This window comes from Piliocolobus tephrosceles, chromosome 4 (assembly GCF_002776525.5).
Source record: "Piliocolobus tephrosceles isolate RC106 chromosome 4, ASM277652v3, whole genome shotgun sequence".
Taxonomy (NCBI): Eukaryota; Metazoa; Chordata; class Mammalia; order Primates; family Cercopithecidae; genus Piliocolobus; species Piliocolobus tephrosceles.
Window position 1 is genome coordinate 109,518,537 of NC_045437.1, and position 20,633 is coordinate 109,539,169.

Genomic DNA, 20,633 nt, shown 5'->3' on the forward strand with positions numbered 1-20,633 from the left:
TATCAGCTTAAGGAGATTTTGGACTGAGACGATGGGGTTTTCTAAATATACAATCATGTCTTCAGTCACTGCTTTAAAACAATATTGCAGCTATTCCGAGATCCTAATGTAAATGTGCGACCTGTATCTGTGGGACCGTGATTTGTTATTCCAATAGTCCTTTCACCTAAATAGGATCTATACATATGACCGCCGCTTGGGGTTGATTAGTTTGTTTTGTTTTATTATTTGCTCAAAAGACAAAAGCCACCAACACTAACTGAAAATGAAAATCAGTCTCTTTGACTTTCTCAGGATCACAGTAGTATGCTCTGCCAAAGTTTTGTCCTAGAGTAATTCTCTTCACCACCACGTGGGAATGTATTCTACCCCTTCTCTCACCTGGTTTCCTGCCCACAATCATTCTCTTTGAAAAATCCTTCATTGGCTTCCCTTGATTGTTAGAAAAATGATAACCATTTATTGTGACTCAGGCAACCTGGCCCCTATTTATCATGTCAACTTTATGTCGCATCTTGCTCTCACATCTCCATACTGGCCTTCTCTCAGTACCTCATATTTACTGGGCCTTCTCCTACCACAGCCTGTGCACATCTATAACTGTTCCATGTAGTGCTTGGTTCATCCCATTTTGCTCAGTTAGCACCAGTTCATGTGTGTCGGAGCTTAAGCACCAGTTTCTCAGAGAGGCTCGAATAGATCAAATCTCACTATCATAGGCTGTCACAGCATGTTCCTCTCCTTTGAAGACTACTACATTTGCAGTTTTACATTAATTTATGTGATGACTTGATTAGTATTTTTGTTTCCCCCACTAGATTGTAAGCTCCAGAATGGCATGCATTCTATCTAGTTTTGTTATTTTCATACCCTCACAGTCCCTGATAAATAGTAGATAACAATAAATATTTGGTGTGTCGAAGGCCGACTAATATCCCTGCTAAATAAAGGGTTTCTTGATCTGTTTTTACTCTCTCATGGAAGTTAAATGGAAGGAAAAGCTTAGAAGTAAATTATACAGGCCAGATCCCTGTTTGCTTAGCATATAACTATGTGTATAATTTATTTATTAGTTGGTTCTCAACTTTATTTATTTATTTATTTGTTTATTTTTTGAGACAGGGTCTCACTCTGTCACTGTACACTGACTGGAGTACAGTGGTGCAATCTCGGCTCATTGCAATCTCTGTCTCCCGGGCTGAAGCGAATCTTCCACCTCAGCCTCTTGGATAGCTGGGACCACAAGTGCATACCACTGCGCCTGGCTGATTTTTTAAATTTTTATAGAGACAGGATCTCACTGTGGTGTCTAGGCTGGTTTTCAATTCCCAAGCTCAAGTAATCCTCCAACATTGGCCTCTCAAAGTGCTGGGATTGGCTGGGCACGATGCTCACACATGTAATCCCAGCACTTTGGGAGGCTGAGATGGGTGGATCACTTGAGGTCAGGAGTTCGAGACCAGCCTGGCCAACATGGCAAAACCTCGTTTCTACTAAAAATACAAAAATTAGTCAGGCTTGGTGGCATGCACCTGTAATCCCAGCTACTTGGGAGGCTGAGGCAGGAAAATCGCTTGAACCCGGGAGGCGGAGGTTGCAGTGAGTTGAGATTGTGCCACTGCACTCCAGCCTGGGTAACAGAACAAGACTCTGTCTCAAGGAAAAAAAAAAAGGTAAAACCAAAGTGCTGGGACTGCAGGCATGCACCACCATGCCCAGCCCTTGGAAAGTTTTAACCAAATATCTTCTGTACGTCAGAGTGTTTCTATGACAATTATAATTTTACAGTTTACTATGGTAATTTTATGTTGGAGAGTTCTGGGTTTTTGTAATTTGTTATTTGGGGAATTTAAGAAATTAGTTTTTCCAGTACTTTTTATAAGTTACATTGTTACTTTTGAATCAACCTTATATAATTTTTTATATAAACATTATTTTTTGTACTATACTACAACTTACTCTTGTCATTTAATAATACTTCTGAGATATCTTTTCCTATCTATATATGGTTTATAGATATGGAAGTTTTTATAGATATGGAATTTTTCTTTCACTATTTTTTCTTTTTTTCAAGCAACCTCAGCTTTTCTATTTGAAATTTAGAACCAGGTCTCTGGTAATAGCCAGTATATAATAATAAAGTTCAATTAAAAGTGGGAAAAAGATGCAATGATAGAAAAACCCACTCTACTGCCACTGGTTTTTAAAACTTTTTCTTATGGAAAATTTTAAACATATACAAAGACAATAATATAGTGATTCATATCCACATGTAACCCATTCACCTTAACCTCCCAATTTACTTTTTAACAAGATTCCAGGCATCATCATCACTTCTTCCCTATTTCACTGTGTATTTACAAAAGATAAAAGTACTTATTAGAAATACATAACTGGCCAGGTACGGTGGCTCACACCTGTCATCTCAGCATTTCCGGCGGCCAGGGCGAGCGGATAACTTGAGGTCAGGAGTTCGAGACCAGCCTGGCTAACATGGTGAAACCCTGTCTCTACTAAAAATACAAAAATTAGCCGGGAGTGGTGGTGCGCACCTGTAGTCCCAGGTACTCGGGAAGCTGAGGCAGGAGAGTCACTTGAATCCGGGAGGCAGAGGTTGCAGTGAACCAAGATAGCGCCACTGCACTCTGGCCTGAGCAAGAAAGTAAGACTCTTCTCAAAAAAATTAAAAAATAAAAAATAAATAACTGCAGTGCCATTATTACATCTCTAAAGACTCTGACAGTAATTGTTTTAATAGCATCATCTATCCAGTCAGTATTCAAGCTTGCAGTTGTTTCATGTCTTTTTCACAGTTTATTTGCCTCAGGGTCCAGATAAGGTCCGTGTTCACAGGAATTAGTATATCTCTGATGTCATTCTAATCTGTATGTTCCTTCTTTTTGTTTTATGGCCACTTAGTTATTGAAGAACTAAAGTTATTTTTCTTTTTTCTTTATGGTTTCCTGGGGTTTTATTTTTGTTTTTGTTTTTTTAGCCAGGATCTCACTCTGTCACCCAGGCTAGAGTACGGTGGCACAATGACAGCTCACTGCACCCTTGAACACCTGGGCTCAAGCAATCCTCTCGAGTAGCTGGCACTATAGGTGCTCACCACCATGCCCTAGGCCTCCTTCTGTTCCCCAGGCTGGTCTTGAACTCAAACTGATCTCAAGCAGCCCTTCTGCCTCAGCCTCCTGAGTTGCTGGGATTACAGGTGTGAGCCATCATGCCTGGCTTCCAAAGGTTTTTTTTATAGTGTCTCATACTCTCGGTTTTGCTGATAACTCCCCATGATATACTTCAACATGTTTCTTTATAATCTGTATGTCCTATAAATTGGTAGATTTCAGTATCTGAGAATATTCAAGAAGTAGAATCAGTCAAGCTTAGGGATTGGATGTGAGTGTTTACGGGGAAGGAGAAGTCAAGAATTACTCCTAGGTTTCTGTTAGGCAGCTAGAAGGGTAGTGATGCATTTTAGTAATAACGCTAGATAAGGAGGAGGCTTGTGAGAGAAAATAAGAGTCTAGTTTTGAAAAAATGTTAAGTTTAACTTTAAAGATGTTAGGTCTGAGACATCAAAGCAGAAATGCAGCTGGGTGCAGTAGCTCACATCTGTAATCCCAGCACTTTCGGAAGCAAAGGCAGGTGAATCACTTGAACCCAAGAGTTTGAGACCAGTCTCGGCAACATAGGGAGACCCTGTCTCTACAAAAAATACAAAAAAAAAAAAAAAAAAAATTACTCAGGCGTGGTGGCATGTGCCTGCGGTCCCAGCTACTTGGGAGGCCGAGGTGGTTTATCTGACCCTGGAAAGTCAAGACTGCAGTGAGCTGAGATCATGCCACTGCACTCCATCCTAGGCAACAGAGTGAGACCCTGTCTCAAAAAAATAAACACATAAAGTAGAAATGTGAGGTAGGCTATTAGATTTGGAATTGAGAGGAAAGGTAAAGAATTGGTAATTAAAGGTATTAAAGATTTTTACATCCCCAGTGAGTATACAGTAAGAAGATGAATACTTAGGCTAAAATTCCAAAGCAGTAGAATAATATTGTTCCAAAAAGAGGGAATAGTTAACAATTTCCACAATTGCCATGAGGACTAAAAAATCACCTTGGGTTTCACACACACACACACACACACACACAAAATTGTTCATTGCTGATCTTGTCAAATGCAATTTCCTTGGGCCTTCTTTCCTACTGTATTATATTGGAGTGAGTTGAAGTTAAATGGAAGATTAAAAAGTAGAAGAGAGCAGCCAGGCATGATGGCTCACGCCTTTAATCTAGCACTTTGGGAGGCCGAGATGGGCGGATCATGAGGTCAGGAGATCAAGACCATCCTGGCCAACATGGTAAAACCCGTCTCTACTAAAAATACAAAAATTAGCTGGACGTGGCGGCGTGTGCCTGTAATCCCAGCTACTCGGGAGGCTGAGGCAGGAGAATCACTTGAACCCAGGAGGCAGAGGTTGCAGTGAGCCGAGATCCTGCCACTGCACTTCAGCCTGGCGACAGAGCAAGACACCATCTCAAAGCAAAAAGTAGAAGAAAGCAATTTTAGCTAACTGTAAAGATGTCTAGATGTGAACTGCCCAAGAGAGACAAGATCATTAACTGATACAGACTATAAGTTTGAGAGAAAATTTATTTCTGTTTTTTAAGATAGAAAAGATGAGGATGTTTGAATGCTGATGGAAAGGAGCCAGTAGAGAAGAGTTGAAGATCACTAAGATCAAAGAGAAATGGGGAGAGACAGGATCCAGAGCACAACTAAAGGGATGGACCTTAGATAGAAGGGGGGGATCTCTGATGTCACAGCAGAAGGTGGAGATGGATATATAAGCAGGTAATTTTAAGGTTCTGGTTAGCAAGAAGTTGAGGAAATTTTGTCTGTTGGCTTCTGTTTTTCTATAAAGTAGAAGTTATATGCAGTAAGAGAAGAAGAGCCACAGTTTTGTATAATACAAAATGAGGGATATCAGAAATAGCCAAAGAAAGGAGAGCTGACAAGGGAAACAAAAAGATGGCAGTTATGGCATGGAGGATCTAGGTGTATTGGTGACCATAAATATATATCGACAGCATCCTACTGAGTTACGTAAGTTTCTCACACGCTCACATTTCTTGAATGCTGCCCGGCACTTCATGTCAGGGTGTAGAGAAAACAGACAGTTGGATTCATCTGTAGTTGCAATGTTTCCAGACAAGTGGGATAGAATAACTGCAGGGCAAAGCTGTTAAAAACTAGGAAGAGAATTATGAAAGTGATAACCACAAGAAATCCAACCTGAAATATATAGAAATACGTTGGATTTACTAGTCATTTCAAAGAAGCAGTGTCTTACTTGTGGTCAGGAGTTTGAGACCAGCCTGGTCAACATGGTGAAACCCTGTCTCTACTAAAAATACAAAAATTACCCAGGAGTGGTAGCACATGCCTATAATCCCAGCTACTCTGGAGGCTGAGGCAGGAGAGTCACTTGAACCTGGGAGCCAGAGCTGGTAGTGAGCTGAGATCACGCCACTGCACTCCAGCCTGGGCAACAGAGCAAGACTGCATCTCAAAAAAAAAAAAAAAAAAAAAAAAAAAAAAAAAAAAAAAAAAAGCAACATCTTAGAGAAAGTTGAAGACCAGGAAATAAAAGGAGCATGAAGTAAAAAGTTGAGGATATATGCGTATTTATAAAGCATTTAATGTGGATTCTACAGGAAGGTTGGATAGGAAAAAGGAAAGTGGGAAATAGGGTCTCTCACACAGTTTGACACTGAGAGTCAGGAATGATACAGCAAGTGCTTCTATCTTTGGACAGTGAGCAAGGCTGATTCAAGGGATGTGCAATCATGACTGACTTAGCAGGTCTTGAGGTTGTGAGAAAGTCCATCACACTCAAGTTTCTTCAGAATTTAGTTATGAGTTGGGTGGGAAACAATTCTTAGGAAGTTATTAACCATTTCTTATGGATAGGGAGACTCTAGTCCCTCTGAAAGTCACTCTGAAAGAAGTTGGTCAGGTCTAGCCTTAATAAAACACCCAAGAAAGATTCTCATGGACCAAGTTCTAGGCTCATAGAGAGTACGGGTATGTGTACCCCTTGGTATCTCCTAATAATAAATACATCTAAATTTCTCCTGAGACAGTTGGGGAATGAGGAATGTCTCAAAATCCAGGAGCTACATAGGAAGATAACTAAGACTGAAGCTTAGAAAATATTTGGTGTCTACACTGAAATGAATGTCAGAAACATGTTTTATTGTGGAAACAAGTTTTCCCTTGTTTCATAATTAAACCTCCTGTTTTCTTTTGTTTCAAGTAGTACGTTAGTTAGCTATTGCTGCATAACAAATTGCCCCCAAAACTTAACAGCATTAGTGGACACTTATTTTTGCTTCTGTGGATCAAAAATCCTGGTGCAGCTGAGCTGCCTGTCTCTGGTTCAGTCTTTCCCACAAGACTTCAGGGTATTGGCTGGGGCTGCATTCATCTCAGGGCATAACCAGGGGAGGATCTGCTTCTAAGCTCTCTTATGGCTATTGAAGGCCTCAGATCCTCATTGGGTGTCAGCCAGAGAGACATCAGTTCCTTGTTACATGGGCCTCACCACAGGGCAGTTCACAGCATAGTAACTGGCTTCCCTCAGAGGGAACAAGAGAGGTGCCCAAGAGGGAAGCCACGTCTTTGTAACCTTACCTTGAGAGTGCTTCTCATCACCTCTGTAGCATTTTATTCACTAGAAGCAAGTCACTAAATCTAGCCAAGACTAAAGGGGAAGGAATTACAAAATGGGCATGAATACCAGGAGGCAAAGATCTATCTCGGAGACTACCTACAAACAGTAGAGATATTTAGACATCTTCAAAGATGTGTGTTTGCTTCAGGACAAAGACTCATTTCCCTTCTATAGACCAAGAAAAAGGTTCCTTGTCTGAATTTACTAAAAAAGCCCCAACTATCCTCCTTAGCCTGAGTCTCGGTCCCTCAGATCTACCTCTATTAATTACAACCAGAGTGAGCTCCTTATGTTCAGATTTATTTGTAGTTCTCCCTCCCCTTCTTCTCCACACACACACAAACACAAATATACCATGTTCTTTCTGACCCTTGCTTATGCCTCTGCCTCTGCCTGGGCTGCCCTGTGGCTAATCTGCCTCATTCTTATTATTAACTAAATTACTCCTCATGGTTCAAGTCCAAATTCAGATGCCACTTTTTCAGGAAGCAAGACTGAATTGTGTGTCTTCCCGTGTGTTCACACAGTTTCTGTCAAAGCACTTACCCACACGTATTTTCATGTTCAGCTTCTCATCTAGATTCTGTGTGTAGTGTGGATGAGAATGTCTTAGTTATATCCCTGGTGACTAGCATACTACCTGGAAAGTAGCAGGAGCTCGGGCAATATTTGTTGCTTGGTTGCATGTGGATTTAAAGACCATTCCAGAAGCAGTCAATAGCTGGTGGCAGTAGAAAGAGATGTAAGATGAGTCTTTCCTTGATGCCCCTTTTCCCTTCCCTAAGGAGGATTAGTAATCAGTTTTGTCCTAGAAGTGTCCCTGAAGGACTAATCAGCATAAAGAGTCCAGACCCACAAAGGAAGTAGAGACTGGAAAGGGGAGCCACTCTGGACTCTGAGCTAGTATTCTCAGTCCAACCCCAGACTTCCCTATGTGAGTATGAATAAAATGAAGAATGGATTTTCTTGCTTTTATATGGGGACATATTTTTTAAAACCTCTCAAGTTAGGATTTTTTAAAGATCACTTTTATTGAAGAAAGATTAGTATGTGATAAAATGTATCCATTTTAAGTGTGCAGTTGAATGAGTTTTGACAAATGTAGTCTTCTCTTAAAAATGCTGATCTAAAATAGCTAATTATTGTGAATGATGATCTAAAATAGTTTTTTGCACTAGTCAGGAAAACCTCACCTTGGCTTATAACATGACTTATACAGAAGTTCTAAGCAGCCCTCATAAAAAATAACTTTGGAGTATCACCTATTTAAGGACTTTATAACAAATTTATAACAAATTTGAACAAGGAATTTATGAAGAATTCAGAAATCTCTGTATGAGCACTTAATTATTACTTGGTTAAAATCCTGACAAATCACTTAGGAATGCATTGTTAGCAGTTTCCTATGTTGTCTACCAAAGTGGAAATTAACTGGCAAACAGTTTAGGTTGCTAGCTAACAGAGAAGAAAAGTTTCTAATACGTCACCATAGCTAGGCTCATAGGCTCATTCCTGTAGTCCCAGCTACTCTGGAGGCTGAGGTGAGTGGATCACTTGAGCCCAAGAGTTCAAGGCCAGCCTGGGCAACATAGTGAAACCTCATCTCTAAACAAGAAAAAAAAAGAGAGAGAGAAAGAAAGACAGAAGAAAAAATCACCAAAAGTGAAGTTTATGCACAAAAGGCAATTATAAGGTGTGTTGGTTCCGAAATTCTACCCCTTGTACCCTCTAGAGTAGGAGGTGCCATCTTACGGTCCTCAGAACCTTTTACTCCCATTGTGGTTTTCTCTTTCCCTTCTCCAATTAGCCAGAGCATGTATATCTGAAAGACAATTCGAATGATGTCCTGCATCTTGACATTCTTATGGATTTGACTAATAGCTTCTCATTTATTTATAATTCAACAAATATTTTGTGGATACCTACTAATCCTAAGATCACCCTTGGTACTAAGAATGCAGCAGTGAACAGAATAAAGTTTCTGTCCTCAAATAACTTACATTTTAGCTTTTCATTTTGCAAGGTTGAGAACTGCAAAAGAGTGCTTGCAAATATTGCTGACACTATTCTTAGAGTCATTTCCTTAATTATTAATGAATGGATTTAGCTATGGGGTCCCAGATATTTATCTGCAACTCCAGCTCCTGTCCAGAGTTGCATCCTATGTTTTCAGATGCCCACTGGGCATTCTTACTGGATGTCAGATTCAAAAGTGAGCTCAGTTCCCAAATGAAAGCCATCATTTATTTCTGAGCTTCTGATATCCATTAATAGCATCATTACTTATCCATTTATCCAAGCTTGGCACCTCCAAGTTATCCTTGACTCCCAGCCTCTCTTTACTCACATCCAGTCAAGTTATTCAAGCCAATTAATTTGACCCCTTGAATATCCTTCAATAGCATCTCTACTTCTCTATTATCACTGCCTTAGTTTGTGCCCTCAGAACCACTCAACTACTGAAAATATCCTCTCCCTCATTTCCTACCTGTGATCTCTCTATGCTGTTTTTAAGACATAATTCTGATTGTACCATTCTCCTGCCTGAGGTCCAGTGACTCCACAGCTTGACAGCAACGTCTTTGAAATGACACAAGATACTTATTGATTTAACCCAATCTTTATCTCTGACCATACACCTTGTGTTCTATTCACATTACATTGAAACACTCCACGCTCTCCATATTTGTACCTTTGCACAGTCTCTTCCATCAGTCTCCTGTCGCAAAATGCCTACCTTCACTGTTACTGATTTTATACAGCCTCTAATAGTCCCTAAGCAGTAATTTATTTATTCCTGTTTTCCCTCAGTATTTTGTTCATTCTTCTACTGTAGTGTTTATAGTATATTGCACTGCAGTCGTTTATTTTTTTCATGTCTTTCTCCAGTAAAAGTTTCAAACAGCCCTTTCTAAACTGTGAGATCTTAGAGAACTTGTACTATAGCAAATTCATACTTAGTTTTCTGGCAATTTGGAGCATTTCAGAATTTGAACACTCCTTCATTGCTTTTCATCATTGAACTTATCTGAATGTGGTTTTATTTACTTTGATCTATGAAAAATTACTACCGTAGAATTTCTTCAGTCTTTGGTTAAGTCCATACTGCAGTTTAATGCTCATATGCAAGAAACCCTCTTTTCTTTAGTTTTTCTCTAAAATATACTTAGTAAGCTTATAGGTAAAAAATAGTTTGAACAGTTATAATGGTCATACTTTTTATGATGTATTTATTTCTTTATCATAAAGACACTTCATTTGGAGTACCTTAACATGACGTTATCTGTATTTACCTATAGTCTAAATTATACTGTCTATAATTTGCTTAATTTTTAGGGTTCAACTACACGAATGGACCACGAAACAGCCAGTGTTTTGAGTTCTAGTAGCACACACTCTGCACCTCGAAGGCTGACAAGTCATCTGGGAACCAAGGTAACAGAAGATTACAAACCCTGGTCACTAATGCCATGAATACTTTGCTAAGATATTCTTGGCCAGGCGCAGTGGCTCACACCTGTAATCCCAGCATTTTGGGAGGCCAAGGCAGGTGGATCACTTGAGGCCAGGAGTTCGAGACCAGCCTGGGCAACATATCAAAACCCCATCTCTACTAAAAATACAAAAATTAGCTGGCGTGGTGGCACACACCTGTGGTCCCAGCTACTTAGGAGGCTGAGGCATGAGAATAGTTTGAACCCAGGAGGCAGAGGTTGCAGTGAGCTGAGATTACACCACTTTCTAGTGGAGAATTCTGATTCACAGTCTCTTAAAGAAATGATATCTTTTTATACAAAGAAGCATAAACAAAGGAAAAATCAGGATTACAAAAAGTGCCAGATTACCTAATTTTTAATTCTTTTTCAGTCTTTCCATCCATTTATCTGCAAGCATACTGAGTTCCACCCAAACTGGCTCACTTCCTTCTTCCTGAACACTCCCTGTGACTTTCCGCCTGCCTTCCTTGCCTGCACTGGTGGGGACCACCATAAATGTCTGTCAGAATCCTAGCCAGCCTTCAAAACTCTTCTTGGGCTTTGCTTTTTTACAAAACATTTTCTGATTCCCAGGGTCCTCTTACCTCCCCATGAGATCCATCTACCTCATTTGAATCACTAACAATTTGCATGAACCTGCCTTTTGGAAATAAATAAATGTTTTTTTACTTGACTTTTGCTGTGTCTAACACGGTGCCTGCACGTGAGTAAATATGTATTGAGGTGAATGGAAAAGTTGTTGAAGTTGAGTGTTATTTCATGCTGATAAGTGAGTTTTCTTAGAATATCTTTCTTAGATGCTGGCAAATATTTTAGGATTTGGGAGTAGTGTTTGAAAAGAAAATATTTACTTTAGACCAGATGTGGTGGCTCACGCCTGTAATCCCAGAAATTTGGAAGGCCGAAGTGGGTGGATCATGTGAGGCCAGGAGTTCAAAACCAGCCTGACCAACATGGTGAAACTCCGTCTCTACTAAAAATACACAATTAGCTGGGCGTAGTGGCACATGGCTCTAATCCCAGTTACCTGAGAGGCTGAGGCAGGAGAATTGCTTGAACCTGGGAGGCAGAGGTTGCAATGAGCCGAGATTGTACCATTGCACTCCAGCCTGGGGAACAAGAGCAAAACTCCATTTCAAAAAAAAAGGAAAATATAGTTACTTTATTATTTTCAAGTCAGAGATTTTATTTTATTTTATTTTATTTTTAGTTTTTGAAACGGAGTCTTGCTCTATTGCCCAGGCTGGAGTACAGTGGCACGATCTTGGCTCACTGCAACCTCCGCCTCCTGGGTTCAAGCGATTCTCCTGCCTCCGCCTCTTGAGTAGCTGGGATTACAGGTGCATGCCACCACCCCTGGCTAATTTTTTTGGATTTTTAGTAGAGATGAGGTTTCGCCATGTTGACCAGGCTAGTCTCGAACACCTGACCTCAGGTGATGCACCCATCTCCGCCTCCCAAAGTGCTGGGATTACAGGCGTGAGCGACTGCACCTGGCCCATCAGAGATTTTTAAATTAACTAAGATGAAATGAAATTCTAATATTACTAAACAATATATTTTTGGTTAACTCGAATTCCATTAATTGTTTTCACAGCATACTCTATATACTCTTTCTTTACTGTAAATAATATAATAGCTCTTGGGAAATGTATTACTGAAATAACTAATGTTGATTTAAGTAATGATTTTTAGAATAATCAATGATATTCTCACTATGAGGCTTAATCCTGTTTATACTTCTTGGAATCTCTTATATGCCAGTAACTGTGCCAGGAGTTGTGTGTACATTATCTCTGGTCCCCTCCAAAATTCTGTGAAGTATTCATATTTCTCTAAATGAGAAAACAAGCAAAAAAAGTTTTAGGCATGGAAATTTAATTCCAGATCTGTCTAACCTCAACATGTAGTTTTTACTATAAAGAAAATCTTGAATATTCAAGAGCACTATTGTATGAAAACTGGCAATTAGAATACTGTTTCTTTTTGAAGTCATTTATGCATGATAATATTAAGACCCTAGTATGTATTTTGAATGCCAGCTACTGTCCTATATATGTATTGTTTTATTTCATGTTAATGGAGAAAACATTGTTAGGTAGGTAAATTTCTCCATTTTGCAGCTCAGAAAACTGAGGCTCAGAGAAATCAAATAGCTTGACAATAATAGCACCACAGCTTGCTCCTAAGAGGTGGAGCCAAAATTTGAGCCTAGCTCCGATGAAAACCCATTTATCCACAGTCCTATATTGCCTTCCTAAAATTTTCATATCTAAAGGTATGTGTGTATTTACACATTTAAAGCAGCATTTCTAAACCTCAGCACTATTGGCTGGATAATTCTTTGTTGCATTGTAGAATGTATAGTAACATCCCTGGTGCCTACCCACTAGATTCCCCTAAAACACCTGTCCTGCAATTGTGACAACCAAAAATGTCTCCAAGATGTTGTCAAATGTGTCCTGAGGGGGGCAAAATTGCCCCGAATTGAGAACCACTGAGTTATGGAGATGATGCATTCTTTATATAATAGCCTCTTCTTTTATGTAATACCCTGTAGCTTTAAAATGAGTGGACCATGGTCCAGGATAACTGGGTGCCATTTTCCTGTTTCTAATCTGCTTCTAAGTAAATACTTAGAATTTATTGTCACAGAGTATTTAGTACTTACTAGTTACTTTTTAAAAAACTAACTACAAATCCTGGCTCTCACTCTGTATGATCATGGCATTTTCCTTTTTATGACAAAACATTTTAAATTTATAATCATATAATTTTAACAATATTATCATCTGACGAGAATTAATGATTGCTGAGAATTAGTACTTACAGTTGTTGCAGAAATGTTTTCTATTTATTGCTTATGGGTATAGATTATAAGAAATAAGATAAAATTTTAAATTCTGTAGAGAATTTAGCTAAACTACATTCTCTATGTGTGTGAAATCAGTTGTTTTTCCCTGATTATAGTCAGTGGATTAGCACCAACTAATCTAGGCAAACAGCACTAACAGTTAGTGAGTATGCAAAAAGCTACTTTTTCTTTTAATACTGTATTTTACCACTCATTTACTCACATAAACAAATTGGTGATGATACATAGATTTTGAAATAACACTGATTACTTCATCCTGGAAAGGCTTTCGGGGTTTTTTTTGGGGGGGGGGGGGGGTTGTTTTGTTTTTTTAGAGTTATAGTAAATATCCCATTCATCACTTAATTGGTTTTTGGCTTTTGGATATTAAAGTCATAATTTTGTTTCTAAACTCATTTGGCCCACAGGTGGAAATGGTGTATTCATTGTTGTCAATGCTTGGTACTCATGATAAGGATGATATGTCGCGAACTTTGCTAGCTATGTCTAGCTCCCAAGACAGCTGTATATCCATGCGACAGTCTGGATGTCTTCCTCTCCTCATCCAGCTTTTACATGGCAATGACAAAGACTCTGTATTGTTGGGAAATTCCCGGGGCAGTAAAGAGGCTCGGGCCAGGGCCAGTGCAGCACTCCACAACATCATTCACTCACAGCCTGATGACAAGAGAGGCAGGCGTGAAATCCGAGTCCTTCATCTTTTGGAACAGATACGTGCTTACTGTGAAACCTGTTGGGAGTGGCAGGAAGCTCATGAACAAGGCATGGACCAGGACAAAAATCCAAGTATGTTCTCTTTGGCGTACATCATAGTGCATGTTTCAAAGCAAATGTGAAATTTTTAAATAGAAAACATTTTTAGTTAATATGCTGTCTTTATGACTAAGAGGAGGAAATTCACATCAGCCATTTGTGCTACTATCATGTTTAAAAGATTAAGTCTATATTTCCCTAGAAAAATTTAGCAAAGGAAATGTTATGTGCACTACTATAAGAACAGTAAGTCAAGAGAAATTTGTACTATCATAGCATAGCAGGGCCTTAGTAGAGCTAGAAAGAACTTGAGCAATTATGTTGCCCATCTTTCACTTCATAGCTGAAGCTCATTTCATAGATGAAAGTGACTTTACGTAAGTTCCTTCAGCCGTTAGTGTCCAAATCATAATATTTTACATTTGCATATCATTATATTCAGGGGACACAGAGTATCGTTACATCTGTTATATTATTTGCTCCTCACAACAACCTAGTAAAGTAGGAAGGGAAGGTATTATCTCCATTTTACAGATGAAAAAACTGAGGCTCAGAAGAACTAAAGGACTTAACCATGGCCCTCATACCTAGTAAGTGGTAGACCCAGGAACAGAGCCCAGATCTCCTGACTCTCGGCTCAGTGCTCTTCCTACTGTACCATCCAGCTGTAGACAGTGGGCCCCAGTTGCTGGGAGTGATAATCCACCCAGCTCTTCACTCAGGAAGGGACCCTTAGACACCAGCCCCGCTCCCTCAGGAGCAGCATGGGAGCTAGGACCTGTGGGGATATAACTTACTTCATTCCTGTAGCCAACAACCAAAAGCAGTAAGTATGTAAGGTAAGACCTTCCTTTCACCTGATAAGAACTGACACACACACACATGTGCACTACAAGTAGATGATTCTACTGTATCAGCCTATTGATGTGAAGAGGAGATGATGCAAACATGACTTATGAAGCTGTAGCAGATTTTTTTAAGCTTGGGTATGAAGTTGAATTTATTTGAAATCTAAAAATGTTCAAGAATAAGAAAGGCCAGGTGTGGTGGTTCATGCCTGTAATCCTAGCACTTTGGGAGGCTGAGACAGGAGGATTGCTTGAGCCCAGGAGTTTAAGACCAGCTGGGCAGCATAGTGAGACACTGTCTCATTTTTAAAAAATTTAAAAAGAATAAGAAAAAAGGGATTGCCTTTCGTATCTATTTGTCCTAGGGTGAGAGAACTAGTAAGATTTTTACTGGGAGAACATTGCCTTCCTGGATTGTTTTCTTTGGCTATCCACAATTATGTAATGACCCACATTTTGTACTCTTGATATTTGTTCTCAAAAAATTAAATAGAATAAAATAATAATTTCTTTTGAGATGTTTTTTAAAAAATTATGTCAAATGAGTTTTGAAACCTTGTGCATAGTATTGAATGTGGAGGTACATTTTCTTGGACATCCTTTTTAGAAATTTGTTTACTCTCTAGTATATCTGTCTATCTTTTTGTATTAGAGATCACATTTGTACACAGCCATATGCTTTTTTTTCTGTTTGTATTGAGATACGGTCTCACACAAGCGCCCAGACTATAATGCAGTGGTGCAATCACAGTTCACTGCAGCCTCAACCTCCCAGACTCAAGCACTCCTCCCATCTCAGCCTCCTGAGAGTATCTGGGACTACAAGCATGCACCACCACAACTAATTTTTTTTTTTTTTTTTTTTTTTAAAGAGATGGGGTTTTGCCATGTTTCCCAGGCTGTTCTTGAACTCCGTGAACTCAAGGATCTGCCCACTTCAGTGTTCCAAAGTGCTGGGATTCCTGGTGTGAGCCACCGCACCCAGCACCATGTGCTTTTAACCCACACTCATGATGGTAGTTTAAATAGAAATTATAAACAGTGGCTCGTACCTGTAATTCCAGCACTTTGGGAGGCCCGGGCAGGAGCGGCACTTAAGGCCAGGAGTTTGAGACTACCCTAGGCAACACAGCAAGACTCTTTATCTCTACAAAAATTTTTTTAAATTAGCTAGGGGCTGTGGGGTATGCCTGTAGTCCTGGCTGCTCTGGAGGCTGAGGCAGGAAGGTCACTTGAGCCCAGGAATACAAGGCTGCAGTGAAAGCTGTGATCATTCCACTCGAGCCTGGGCAACAGAGCAAGACCCTGTTTTGTTTTTTGTTTTGTTTTGTTTTTAGAAAGAAAGAAATTATAAACAAAATTAAATCATTTTATACTAAAATGTTTTTATTAGTTTATATACTCAACATAATTTTAAATTATTAGCTATGTGAGTAATAGCATAAACCTCGAAGACTTAGAATTCTAAGAGATTTAGTCAAGGGCAGATGAGTGGTAAACATTTTTATGGAAAAAAGCCTTTTGTTCTACATTTGTAGTATTTATTCGTCCTTTCAGCAAATATTTGTTGATCCACTAAAATTCCATGGATTAGGGGTATACTAGTGATCCCTGCAGATTAAAGTACAGTAAACATCATTGCTCTTTAAATAACAAAGCATTATGGTTTATGTTGATTTTATTTTCAGTGCCAGCTCCTGTTGAACATCAGATCTGTCCTGCTGTGTGTGTTCTAATGAAACTTTCATTTGATGAAGAGCATAGACATGCAATGAATGAACTAGGTAAGACAAAAATGTTTTTTAATGCCATAGACAATTACTGGTGGATTTTTAAATCATGGTAGAAATTCAGTATAGTAAATAAAGATTTTTAGTCATTGATGAATTATGATATAAGGCCACCAACTTCTGCTATCAGCTGCTTCCTCTGTATAGCAAAAAAATGTACCCTGGTTTCCAGCAGAGAAAGGATCCTGAATCACAGAAACTGCTACCCTGTCATAAACTAACTTTTTCGAAATCGAAGCCAGAGATTAAAAAAAATCACAAAATGGGTCAGTCTTTGTCCCTTTTGCCAAAGTAGACTTTGTGTGTGCCAGCTGATGAGGATGTTAATTTGAATTATTTTGAAATGTGGAGCTACTGTATTGTGATTGAACTCAGTCACTTTTGATGAGCATCAGAAGGAATTATTATTAAGATTTTCATTTATCTTCATGGTTATCGGTACTTTACAGGATTTTCACCATAAGCAGCCTGGTATCTTTGAAACTGGTTAATATAGAAAAGTATTATGTTTTAAGTCAGAAACATTTCATTAACTTTGGAATGATTACTCCTTTAGGTATGTATTTTCACACACTAAACCTTATATAACCAGCAGTGCACTCCATTTTTTATATAACGGGTTTTCTTTGATTTCTAGGTTCATTTTGTACATGTGGTATTTATAAATTGCATCATGCTGAACCATCTCATGTGAACTGGATCTCTCTAGTCATGCCACAAGCAGGAACCATACACTTAATTCCCATTTTAGTGTAATTGTGCCCTTGCATTTTGTGCCGTTTATGTTACATTATGTTCCAACTCCCACTTTATATTCCTACCCCCTCATCGTTTCATTCGTCATTTATCTTAAAAGTGATGAAGTCATGAGACTCTTACACAGAGAACCTGAACAGCCAAAAGTATTGTCCTTCAGAGTCATCGCTTTGGGAGGCTCTGCACCTTAAGATTTCAGGCCTGCCCTCTGGCCATGCTTTCCTTCCTAGTGGCCTAGCAATTGGCCTCCCTGATTCTCTTTCCTCCCCCTGGTCTCCTGTGGAATCTCAGTTAATCTTATGAATTCTCCCCTCCTTAGTACAATCTCAGCATTTGCGAACATTTTAAATTTTTTAAAATGCTAATCATAACAGGAAGTGGATAAAAAATAATGAATAAACAGGAAAACATCTAATTTTAAGATACCTCAAAAGTTATTCTGTAAATGTTCCTGTGTTCCAGTGGACTGTAGACTAGGACTGAGACATTAATTATCTGGATTTCAAAATAAAACCTAGACTCAGTATTTGTTCCTCTTCCTTCCTCAGGTAGGAAGGCTACCCGGGGCATTTCATCACAGGAGCTAGGGCAGGGGCTTTCAGGTGAGGAGCAGGATGGGGCCTCTGGGGGTGTGACTGCTGGGGACGTACCACAGGGGATTACCTTATTCTCACTCCTCACCTCCAGATTTGCACTGGGGCAGAAGGAGGATTAGGGTTTGTGGATTGCAGGGAGATAATAGTATAAGACAGCACAAGGTTTTGGCATTAAGGGATAAGGAAAAAAGAAATCCCAAATAGGTGAAGGGGAATTCCTTAGTTCAGTCAGCTGGGATGGTCGTTTGTACATATATGAAGATTCTACAACTATCAGTCATTTACATTTGCACTTATTAGTATTAGAAGTTTTAGACTATAATTTCCATGATGTACGTTTATTGATTCTCAAATCTACCCCAGAAACTGTGCTAGGCACTAGATTTTTGTAATGATTAAGACCTGGTCCTGGCTTTCAAGGAACTCACGGTTTATTTGCATTAGTGTTTCACAAAATATCTAAATCATAATGATCACCCAGAGGCACTCATCAAACTGCAGATTTTCTGGCCTTGTAGCAAATAGAATCTCCAGGGGAAGGGCCTAAAAATCAATGTGATAAGTGGCCTGGCTGATTCTTACATTCAGGAAATTTTGTGAAACACCAATAGAATATTCTTGTTGAGCCTGTGATATTTATTTTAGAACAAGGCATTTCATGCCAATGGTGACTGTCTAAACCACATAAAACAAAAGTAATATACTTTTTAAAATTACCAGTCTTTCTTTTGTTCATAAGAGTCTAAATTAAGGATTCTGTTGAATGTCACCTGAGTCTGTTGGTGCTCTGCTATCGGTAGTTTTACCCTATTGGGCAATACTTTGGTCTGTTTAGACCACTGTTTTCTAACAGGCACCAAGAAAATTGTGGAAGGACATGTTCATCATCTTTGCGTTACCATGAAACATCCTGATTTTTCTTAGAGCAACCACTTTTTAATTGTATCAATCCAGTCATGAATTTGCATATTTTAGCAAATCCATTTATAGTTTTAACCTATGAGTTCTATTCTATGCCTCAGAATTCTCTGAAATCTTTTCATTTGCGTGAAATCAAAAAGCACTTCCTCTTTTATCTGATAGTCTAAATTTTTTTGAATATTCTTTTTTTATTAGCCATGTTCTTCCTGAATCTCTTGATATCTGCCACATTCTTATTTAATCTTTATTTTCAGTATCAAGTCCTAAGATTTTTAGTTTTTCCATACAAGAGTACTCAACTCTTTGATCATGTCGTGCCTTCTTGGCATCTTCTTTAGGTGCATTTTATCTTTCTTAAGAAAGTATCCCAGCTATTGTCACACCAGGCAAGATTTTATACAGACAAAAGGCATAGTTTGTTTTGTTGTGGTATTGATCCTCTGCTTTAAAATACCCGACATCTTGGCGATCTCATTAGTATACCAGGCCACAGTCTTAAGGTCTTCCATGTCAATTTCATGGGTCAAAATTCTCAGTTCTTTTACAGGCTCCTTTTCTTTCACCGAAGTGTAAAATGGTGGAATTCCTTGAAGCTCTGCCCTAGGCTCTGTTCCTTTCTCTCTATGCTTCTGTTTTCGTTTTCAAATTTACAGCTCAATCTGAGGTCTCTCCCTGAGTTTTAGAACATTATTGAACTGATTATGTGACATCTTCCTTTAGGTGGTATTTTAGACACTTCTTACTCAACTGTCAGAAACTGAATTCGTAATCTTTTTGCATCCCTGCATCTCATCTTTTCCCAGTTTCCTTTTCTCAGAAATTCCAACCCAGTTGCTCAAACCAAAATCTTGGAAGGCATTCACAATGCCATCCTTATCCCCTGCAAATAGCAACTGACTGCTTTAATTCTGCTACTTAAAAATATCTTAAGTCATCACTCTTCTCTTCATCCCCAGTCCAAGCCACCATCATCTCTCCTGTTCTGCAATACTTTGTCTTACTTCTCTTCCCATTTCCACTGACAGTCCATTTTGTTCACTGAAACCATAGTAATCTGTTTAGAATGTGCATCTAATTATTCCTTTTTCTGCGTAAAATCTTTAATATGGCACATAAAGTCTTATGTGATCTAGCATCTACCCATGTTTATAGCGTCATCTTGTGGCCCTCTCCTTGCTGTTAAATATTTCAGGCCCAGGGGCCCTTTTGCATGCTGTTTCCTTTGCCTAGAATGTGTCTTTCTTCTTCCTTCCCCACCCTTGTTACATATGCATTCATCTGGCTGGACCTGGTGACTCATGCCTGTAATCCCAGCCCTTTGGGAGACCAAGGCAGGAGAATCACTTGAACCTAGGAGTTCGCGACCAGCTTGGGCAACATAGTGGTACCCTGTCTCTACCAAAATAAAAAATAAAAAAAAGATACACATTCATCCTTTACGTTTCAACTTAAACATTAAAACATTATTTCCTCAGCCTTTTTCTTAGGAACCTAATCCCAGGTCTAGGTTAAGTCCGCCTATTATATCACCCTGTGCTTCTACATAATTCGTCTATCTTTGCTCCAATCTGTACGCTCTTCATAAAGACAATGACTGATTTTTGTTCACTGTCTATGTATTTTGCCACTGTTGCAGGTGAATGGAGGAAAATTTTCCTAAATATGATTTGGATTTTCTTTAACCAAATTAATTTTCACTTACCTACTTTCAAACATGTCTGTCATTCCTGCTAGTCATCAAGTTTTACATAAATATTCCTACATTTAAATCCTTTGGCTTGGAGTTCTTGAGCCAAGACAGAACTTTGTTTTACAAACTTGCAAGATTCTTCTGCATGTTGAACTTTCCAGACCACTTATA

General features: G+C 39.0%; 1 protein-coding gene across 6 annotated transcripts in view; it reads left to right on the plus strand.

Annotated features, from left to right (window-relative positions):
* APC (APC regulator of WNT signaling pathway) overlaps window positions 1-20,633 on the plus strand; it is a 142,657-nt gene that overhangs the window by 102,013 nt on the left and 20,011 nt on the right. For 3 of the 6 annotated variants that reach the window (XM_023212273.1, XM_023212272.1, XM_023212274.1), the window contains 4 exons: window positions 10,073-10,171; window positions 13,516-13,894; window positions 16,398-16,493; window positions 17,804-17,857. In XM_023212273.1, coding sequence (XP_023068041.1) covers window positions 10,073-10,171; window positions 13,516-13,894; window positions 16,398-16,493; window positions 17,804-17,857 — 628 coding nt within the window. The remainder of the gene's footprint in view (window positions 1-10,072; window positions 10,172-13,515; window positions 13,895-16,397; window positions 16,494-17,803; window positions 17,858-20,633) is intronic. The other 3 variants (XM_023212277.2, XM_023212276.2, XM_023212278.2) reach the window with 2 other exon arrangements.